This window comes from Onychostoma macrolepis, chromosome 01 (assembly GCF_012432095.1).
Source record: "Onychostoma macrolepis isolate SWU-2019 chromosome 01, ASM1243209v1, whole genome shotgun sequence".
NCBI lineage: Eukaryota > Metazoa > Chordata > Actinopteri > Cypriniformes > Cyprinidae > Onychostoma > Onychostoma macrolepis.
In genome coordinates, this window is record NC_081155.1 from 3548393 (window position 1) to 3558792 (window position 10400).

Below are 10400 nucleotides of genomic sequence, written 5' to 3' on the forward strand. Positions count from 1 at the left end.
CAGTATGAATAATTATTGTCACCACTGTTGAGGATCGTATGATAAGTGTTCATGTCTAAAAGCCTGAGCAATATAACTCTTAATTTTTTCCAATATTTAATATTACGATGGCATTTGTTTAATAGTAAATTCCTGCAGTTCTGTAACAGCTGAACGTCAGTAAATAAACCAAAGAGAGACACCTTCATGGTGTTCATTCAAGTGACATAAAAGCCAAAAGTGTAAGCTCATCTGCTTCCTCAAGCTTTTAATTCAGCAATGTGCAAATGTTTGTTGTGAAGCAATATTGCAATTGCTTAAAAGCAATCCATTCGCAGTTATTAAAAGGGTCAAGAGCCCAACTAAAGCAAACACTGATCTCCATGATGGTGGCATCATTTTAACCAATAAAACATCAACATCTGATCCTCTGTAATTCTCAATAACAGCAGGTGTTCATCACTAATGCACAATCAACATTTAATTAGTCTCTCAATTATCTCTTAATTACCTCAACTCGTTGAGGTCTTGGGATTTGACTCGAAACTTGCTTGTGACTTGAAAGGAATGACTTGGTTCCTCCTCTGGTGAAATCAGCTGCTGAGTTCATGGGTGGAATAAACACATGGCAGGACTTTTACTTTCTGACCCTGGATTTGACACCTCTGGTCATAAATTAATCTATTACTTTTCCTACATAATTTTTTAACAGAAAAAGTGGTAAAATACCTATTTAGGAGTCTTAGACCTTTCCAACGATATATAGTTTGTCATGATTAGATTAGGATTTAATTGTAAAATAGTGAAGTAAAGGTAGGCGTCCCACAGGGTGGACGGTGACAGTTAAGAGGTTAAATGTATATTCACAATATTGAAAACTGTAGGAGTTGCTGGCCACATCCAGAAAAATGAATGGATCATGTCCCTCTGCTGGATGCTCATGGTCAAAACCCTTTTTTTCTGTAAATGTAATTCCTACAGGGTTTTTTTTTTCTAACCAGCAGATGGCATTAGAATTCTGCCCCAACACCTAGATCAAGACCCAGAAACAACTTGACATGAACACAAATTTTTTTTTTTTCATAAACATTTTGAAAAGTAAATAAAAAAGATAATTTATCAAATTTATATTATTAAAAATGTATATACAATCATATAATAGTTATACAAGACCTGAAACCAAAACATTTTTTGGTGAACTATCTGTTTAGGTTTAATTGTGTGCATAATTGATGTTTAAGGGTAGGAGATAGAAAATATTATTAGAAAACAGTGGTCTATGACAGTGTTTTTCAATCCTGGTCCTGGTCTGTACATTTTGTATGTCTCTCTCATCTGACACACTGCAGTGCAGCTCATGGAGCTCTCTTCTAACGAACTGATGATCTGAATCATGTGTTAAATAAGGGAGAGACACAAAATGTGCAGAGCAGTGGGTCCCCAGGACCAGGATTTAAATAAATAAATAAATACATGCATACATAAATACATTCATAAATAAATACAGCAGTGTTAGTAATTTACTTGTCTTATTTTCCCGCTTACAGAGGAAGAAATTGACCAACAAAGCTTTCTGCTACTTGACGAGACTACCATAAATGCACTTATACCAAGAATTGGCCAAAGAGTAAAATTCACAAATTATTACAAGCAACTGCGCACTGTAAGTAACTAAAAAAACAATGCCTTTCACATGCTTCAAATGTAAAAAATCCACCCCAAACCACAAAGAATAATTCTTACATCTAAATGCCATTCATGGAATTAACAGTTCATCTAAATATTTCTGTTTCTGTGAGAACAACTGTGGTAGGACATTTGCATACATGTGGTCTTTCAAAAGACATCTGTTGAAAGATCACATGCAAGCAGATGAAAGGCCAACAAAAGAAATCTTTCCATCCACGTCTTCTGAAGTTTCACATCAACAAACTGCTCCATCCACTAATGTGCAAACACCAGACACTGAAGATATGGGGACAGAGGAAGAGTGGGATGACTTTGACAAAGAAGAATTAACGAACCGTTTAGCTTTGTTTCTTGCAAAGCTAAGAGCTAAATCTTGCCAAACATATTCTGCTATCAACTTTGTTGTCAAACAAACCGCAACCTTAATTACAGATATAGTAGGCGGTCTACAGGAGAAGACAATGTCCTTGTTTCAGCGTTTTGGACACCAAGATGACCAAGCAGTGAAAAACTTGAATGCTCAATTTGAGAGGGCTGCTGAGCCATTAAGAGACCTTGAATCGGAATATAAACAAATGAAATACTTTACAAAAACAGGGTGTTTCATCGAGCCTGTAGCTGAGTATTTTCCAGGGGTTTCCTACTGTCAGCGACACGATTCTGCATCTGGCATCGTTAAACAAACAGCAGTACCTGATTCATTTCAGTATATTCCATTGCGTCCACTTCTGAAAAAAGTTCTTGAAACACCTGGAACAATGAAAAAAATCATTGATTACCAGAACACAGTGCATGATGCTGGAGTATTACAAGACTTTCATGATGGAGAGCTTTACAAACGCAACTTCTTGTTTTCCAAAGAGCTTTCCATCCCACTTCTTTTGTACAACGACGATTGTGAGACTGTTAACCCCCTGGGCTCCAAAACCATTGTGCACAAATAGGGGATGGGGGCGTGACGTCACTGCTCTAGCGCTGCGGTGGCTGATGGGAAAAATCGCCATTTTGTGAGGCCACTTGTTGCGACGCGCCGAGGAAGTTGTAATATGAACCTGTTTTAAATAGGCTACAGAAATTGAATAAAGTGTAAATCAACATATTAAAGTTATTCAACAAAACATTATTTAGTCAAGAGCAGTGAGGGATTTCTTCTGTCTTTTGTTGTTTGATTAACATTAATGACAGACGGCACACTTTATTAGGCTTCTGTCACAAGACCTGTTTCACGGATCCAATACTTATACACAGAGGTGGACAGTAACGAAGTAAATTTACTTGAGTATTGTACTTAAGTACACTTTTTGAGTATCTGTACTTTACTTGAGTATTATTTTCTCTGGAAACTTGCGACTTTAACTTCACTACATTTGAAAGACAAATATCGTACTTTTTACTCAACTACATTTCTATAAAAGTCCCCAAGTAGAAAGTCGTTATATGTAGCAGTTTTTACAGTGTGTGCATTTTCAGATTCACTGAACCCTTTTTCTGCGAAAATCCGGCCTCCGATCTGCCAGGACCTTCCTGTGTTGCCAAGTCTTACAGTATTTCTAAGCCTGCAGTTTTCCGCCTAGCTTTGAATTGACATTTGGCAGATTTTTTTACGCAAATCTGGCAACCTCGAGATCTTCCCCGCTAAACTAATGTAAACGTCTGCGCTACCGCACAGCTAAAAGCGCTCTAAAAAGGCATGTGTTAACTCATTAAAGTCCTTTGTAAAATTAACCATGTTTTTACTATAGTAACCATAACTATGGTATTTGCAGTAAAATCACAGTATCCACAAATTTACCATTATCTCACTATAGTAACCATAATTATGTTATTTGTAGTAAAACTTCAGTAACCACAGATTTAGTTTCATTGTAACTATAGTTAAATTCATGTTTAATTCATATACTTGCCTGACCAGTTTTTAGCAGCAGTTTACCAGTAGACCTAAGTTTATATATATATATAAATCTGAACATTATTTTATTGTCAAAACACTGCACATAAATAAATATATTTTTTGCAAACAAATGATCAAAAAGTAGGCTAAATGAAAACTTTAGAATCTAAACTGGGAATCAATAAGAATTGAAATCAATAAGCAGAATCAGAATTGGAATGGATAAAATTCAAACAATGCCCAACCAGCCACATGTTGTGAAGTTCACTGATTTCTGAGCATTTTATGAACACTGATCAGTTGATGGCAAGATTCAAAAAGACGCTTCTTTGGCGCAAGCTGCACACCCATGGCTATACTGAGAGAGTATGATCCAGTTTTCTGAAAAGACTCAAGATTTGTTTTCTTTTCAGTGTTTGCTTTGCCTGCCTGAAATGAACCATATCATAGACTTCAATATCTCTTTGAAAAAGAACTTTGTAACTTTTAAACAAGTATTAAAATTAGTTCAATGTAGCTGTAGGAGTGTTAAATAAAAAAATAAAGATGATTATCTTCATTCAGTTGTTCCATTTCAATATGTTTTGTAACATAAAACCTCTTAATTCCAAAGATAATACAAGCTAATCAGTGTATTCAGTAGGTTGCATTAGTGGCATAAGGTACTGTAAGTATACAACAATGCGACAATGCATTTACTTTTTACTTTTGATACTTAAGTACTTTTAAAAACATGTACTTCCGTACTTTTACTTAAGTAAAAATCTGTCTTTACAACTTTCACTTGTAGTGGAGTAGTATTTGACCAGTGGTATCTGTACTTTCACTCAAGTAAGGAAGTTGTGTACTTTGTCCGCCTCTGCTTATACATATGCGTTTTCTTTCGCAACTTAAGACAAAACTGACAATGCTTATGAGGATACTCGCCAGGACGACCATTTTGACATTATTTTGTGTGTATTTGGCCACTTAAGCGCAACAAGCTGTGTTTGTTTGTTCGCAGCGCGCGCTTTGGGTGTGACTGCAGCGCACAGAAAAGCGCCTCTGGAGCGCACGAGTGCCGAAAGACTTAAAAAGACGTGCAAATAATAAATTTCTGTGACGACGCAACAATGACCGATTAGGCAATTGACAATTCTGTCAACTGTACCGAAACGCGAGCTAAAGTCTTGTATCGCAGCGTGCAGCAGATGTGAAGAGAAGGTCAAAGAGAGAGGACGCAGTGCAGCTGAATCACTCACGCGGTTTTTAAATGACTGGTTGTGTGAATTTATTTACTCATCTAACCTACACGCTATATTGAATAAATGTTTTGCAGGAATTTCCCTCATTTTAAAGTCGAAAGCTGCGGGAATATATGCGCAATCCCACACCGAAATTCAGGACCTGATTAAGCATAATTATACTGTACATAGAATTGTGAAACATGACTTTTCCAAAACTTTCTGGCGTTATTTATTTTTCCAAAACTTTACAGGCCTGGAAATTGCTGTTTTAAAATTCCATGACTTTTCCAGGTTTTTCATGACCGTATATGAACCCTGAATGTGACGATCGGGTGCGGTTATCTAAATCAAAATCAGGCAAAAATATAGGCGAGGGTGGTTGGCCATCTTTTCCAGGTACCGTTTTCTTGCGTCCGTTAGAGGTTTGTCTCTGTATAGTACATTTTGTTCTTTTAATTGACTTTTCAACATTGTTTTTCATGTGGTTGTTTTAAGTCTCGCCCGATGTGGCCTCACAATATGGCGGCGCCCTCTTGTTTACGTCCCAGAATGCACTGCGCAGTGACGTCGGTTGCCAAGCTCTATTAGGACTGATATACTTCCAGATCAAATGTTTGCCCCCCATGCTGTTGTCTTCTCTGTCTTCATGCTTTCTGTTAGCTGTCTATAAATCAGATGATGCTAAAACATATGGCATTGATTCTGTTCTGCAGCGCATAACTGACGACATTATGGACTTGGAAGTAAGGGGACTCCTTATTGACACTCCAGAATTTTGTGGTACTGTAAAGATCAGTGTGGCACAAGTTTGTGGTGACAACTTAGGACTGAATTCACTCCTTGGCTATGTAGAGAGTTTCACTGCTAACCACTGCTGTCGCTGGTGTAAGGTGCACAAAGAAGACATGTGGAGTCAGACTGTGGAAGACCCAGAAATGTTGCGCAATGCTCAAAATTATGCAGAAGACTTGGCATCCAATAACCATTCAGAAACAGGAATCAAACGAAAATGTGTCTTGGATGAGTTAAAGTACTTCAGTGTTGTGGACAATGTAGCCCCAGACATCATGCACGACATTCTTGAGGGAATTGGACCCTTTGAAGTCAAGTTGGTCTTGGCATCCTTAGTGGCTGAAGGGCATGTGAGTTTAGAAACACTAAACTATAGACTGACCAGTTTTGATTATGGATTCCCTGATAGTTCCAATAAACCTAGTGTACTGGGACAACATGAACTTAAGAACCCTAACGGGGCAATGAGACAGACTGCTGCTCAAATGTGGTGCTTTTTAAGGTTTTTGCCTATCATCATTGGAGACAAAATACCAAAATGGAACAAACATTGGGAACTGTTGCTGCTTCTTCTGTCATGCATGGAGTTCATTTTCTCCCCCTCCATCACAGAAGAGGCCACCATATACCTGAAACATCTCATTGCAGAACACCACACTGTATTCTTGCAGCTTTACCCACATCTACACCTGAAACCCAAACACCACTTTCTCCTCCATTACCCAAGAGGCATTCGGAAGATTGGTCCATTAAAACAATTTTGGACAATGAGATTTGAGGCGAGACATAATTTTTTTAAACAGATGAGCCACATTGTTTGTAATTTTAAAAACATATGCAAAACCATGGCTTTCAGGAATCAGATGATGCTGTGCTACCGCTTACTGACAGAAAGTATTTTCTCCAAAACACAGAATTTGGACCAGGACACGGCTCATTTCTTGCTGCAATTCAAGGAGAATTTGTGAAGGGTCTTGAAGAACCCCCTTTTGCTGAAGTATTTGTTCCTGATTGGGTAGTAGTTAATGGCACAGAGTACAGACCAGGCATGACAGTCTCAATGGGATGTACAGAGGATGGAGTACCCCAGTTTGGGCTGATAAAAGCTATCATAACCATTGGCCTCAATGTTGATGTGAAACTTGTTGTAAAAATGGCACACTGTGGGTTTTGACCGCCATTACTTCTCATACGCAGTGTCCCTGATGAAGCTCTCGAGGCTGTCTCTGTGAACTCACTGCATGATTTTCAGCCCTTGCATGCAGTTAAATCATATAATGCAGAAGATGACTTGTACTACATTCCCTTGCACTACAGACGTTTTTAAGATGTTAAGATGCAGAGTTTTTTTTTATTTTATTTTTTTACATGAAATAGACATACACACATAGGTTATATGTAGATATTATAATTTTAAGGTTTGTTATTAAAATTTTAAAAAGCCAATTCTTGGTGTGGTGTACAAATCAACTGCAATGCATATATTGGGTTTGTACAGGGGCTGTATTGTCCAGTTATTAATTTTTTTTTAATTCAATTTGCTATGTAACATATACTGTAAATGAAACTTAAAAAAAAAACAATATGTCTTCTCTTCACATATAGCCAGAAGAATCATCTGACAACAATGATACTGTAACTGAGGTACCTACTGTGCTTGAGGTGCCTACTGTGACACTGACTGTTGTGGAAAATGCAACCTCATTTGTACGTATTTCCCTTTCCCTGATCTTTAAAATCACACATCACATCAACCTTAATAAATTACAAAGTTTCGGTCAAAGAAATTGGTCAGAGAAATTTAACATCAATGATAAAGGATTCTGGAAAATATATATATATATTTTTAAATATTAAATATTAAACATATTAAGGGAATCCTAGCATTATGAAGTTATATGTATAATGTATAATTCTAAAGTATTGTTTTTCTCCAATAAGGATATACGACAGATTTTGGAGGGATGCGCACATGGGTCTTCCATTTTCTCGTCTTTGGAACGAAACCACAACTTATGTCTTGAAGACAGAAGAAAAATGGTTCGCATTTTGGTGTCCCATTTAATGGAGAAGTTTGGAGAATAGTAAGATGTTTTATTCATTGTTCTACTTTACATAAAGTCAGTCATAATCTGTAAATATAGTTTACTCATAAGTAACCTAATATCTATACAATCCTTCTACTAGTCCATCACCAGACCGAAAAAAAGAGCTAGCTCTGGCCCTGGTCACACAATTCCCATGCCTTAGAGATTCAGAGGGCAGTGGATATGTGAGTATGCCCAGCAACTGACAGAACTATGGTTACCTTCATACTGCAGTAGTATTTTTGAATAACACAACGAAGATATATTCAAGACATTTTTGGGTAAACTATCACTTTAACATATTTATGTTTTAGGGAGTATGGTATACACCAGGGCGATACCGCCATCCAGCCACAGGGTTTTTGGAGGAACGACTCCGTAACATCAGAAAGCGCCTCCACAGTCACAGTTCAGCATCAGCACAGCGATCACAGACCACAAATGAGCGCCGAGCTACTGTGACTGATCGCATCACTTTATTGCCAGGTAAGAAAAAAAAAAACAGAAGGTGTAGAAACCTTATTAGTTTTCTTGATCTTTCTACTTTCTTACTACTTCTTCCTTCATTCCTTAAATCCAAATTGTGCTGTGATCAAAACAGTCAATTGTGAAACTGTGTCCAAAGAATCCACAGATTTTGTTCCCTTATTTTCTTATTTTAAATGTTTTGCTTGTCTTCTGTTCACATGTGCCCTAAATAATTGTTCTTTGTGCCAATATTATGTTTGTAGGTATAGTCAAAGTACAAACTGTTACAATGACCAGTAAAATGTTATGATTCTTAAAAGGTTACTTTTAAGTTGTTGTTATATAAATCACTCTGATGTTCTTTGATCGTGCAGACACAGAAGTGAGTGAGGCAGACAATAGCAAAATGACAGAGTGGCTTAAGAAGAGTAAGCAACCAGTTAGTCAAGTTGAGGAATTTATGAGAGGAACCGCTATCTACCGAGCACAGTGGATTAGAGAAAATGGATCAAAATCTCTAATGGATATAACTCAAGAGTATCCAAGACTTTTGGACACCCCTGGAATGGTAAAGGACTGTTTAATCTATAATAGGAAAATTAGGTTCTCCAGTAATTTTAAGAAAACATTAAAAGTGTCCTGCCCTAACATATGAATCCCACTTCATCTGATTTGAAGAGCTTGATTTTTTTTTTATTATTGTTATTTTTTATTTTTTTAGATTTATAGAAAAATACATTTCAGTACTTTTATTATTATTTCACCATATGAGGTGATTACATCCTAAGCCAGGGGTCTCCAACCTCTGTTCTGGAGGGCCACTGTCCTGCAGAGTTTAGCTCCAACTTTCCTCAACACACCTGGTGTGTTTAATTAGGGTTGGAGCTAAACTCTGCAGGACAGTGACCCTCCAGGACAGAGTTGGGACACCCCTGTCCTAAGCAAATGGTTATCAGCTGTAGAATGGGTGTTTTTGTGAGTCACTGAGAATCATCTCAGGTACCTGTGCTTCATTACCATACAAAACACAACCATTACAACAATTAACTTCATTTGGGTGATGAAGTTTTTTTTACAAACTGCATAAATTGGGTGTTGGTTGTACTCTTATAGTGTGGTTTTAACTGTTCCTTTTCTTAATTAATTTTCAGATTGCTCAGGACTTCGGTATTTTATACCCACATGCCAAAGACAAACTTTTTGAGATCTGGGGACATGCATCTCAACGAATACTTTCATATTGCAAGACGGAGAAGAGAGCTTTGGATCTTCTTCCACTTCAAACTAACATTTCTTCTGGTGAGAAAATCCTGCTTTACAGCTCTATAGTTTCATGCCTTGTTAGAATATTTTACCTATATATATGTTGCACCTGTTTATAGATTGTTCCATTGTTCTTTTTGTTTAATGTAAAGACACTCTTGGAGATGTTGCTTTAAAAACTCTCCCAGCTATCCTTCCTCCATTGCCATACAAAATTGGCAGCAAGATGGTTCGGCCCTCTTACCAGGAGGCAAAAGAAGCATTCGTTGATTTGCAGCCTGTAAGTACATTTATGACAACACATTTTGGTTATTATTTGATCTACGTGTGCATATTTACCATTTCAAAATTCTATTCAAAGGTTGGGACAAACATCATTCAGTACTTGGAGGAGGAGGAACAACGGAGACAATTCCCTCATGTCCTGCAGCTTGGGGATAAAGTCAATTGCTCTCAAGCCTTCGTAATTGTGGGAGGAGTGGCACTGGAGCAAGACAGCCTTTTGCAAGCTGTTGATACATGCTTTAAATTATTTTATGTTTTGGACATTGAATATCCCAAGCCTGCTGCTGCTGTTTGGCAGTTTCTACAACACACAATATATTCTGTGCCAGGAGGTGTTCCATCAACACACTGCCGCCTACTTAGGCAGTTTATAATTGGATGAGGTGGACTAGCTTTTTGTTTGTTTGTCTGTTTTTTTTTTTGTTGTTGTTTTTTTGTGCTACCTGTTTACAATGTGTAAAACAGGTTGCAGATACATTACTTTGAAACAATATATTTTTATATATTATTGCATTTGCTGGACTGTAACACACATTTATTTATTTCCCTGTATTATACACCCTAAAATATAATTGCAAATAATTTAATTTGTAACAATATATATATATTTTAATATTTCTGTGCAGTGTTCCCTCAACACAATCGCCTTACAAGGCAACTTATAATTACATTTGCTGGAATATAACTTTGTTTGGTTTATTTATTTGTTTGGTAAACTGA

General features: G+C 37.1%; 1 protein-coding gene across 1 annotated transcript; it reads left to right on the forward strand.

Annotated features, from left to right (window-relative positions):
- The first annotated feature begins 7194 nt into the window (after positions 1-7194).
- Positions 7195-10400, forward strand: LOC131546617 (uncharacterized). Its single transcript, XM_058786332.1, has 8 exons — positions 7195-7284; positions 7519-7661; positions 7765-7849; positions 7979-8150; positions 8507-8700; positions 9284-9431; positions 9548-9675; positions 9757-10400. Exons 2-8 carry the CDS (start codon positions 7615-7617, stop codon positions 10060-10062), a joined length of 1080 nt encoding a protein of 359 aa, XP_058642315.1. The 5' UTR covers positions 7195-7284; positions 7519-7614; the 3' UTR covers positions 10063-10400.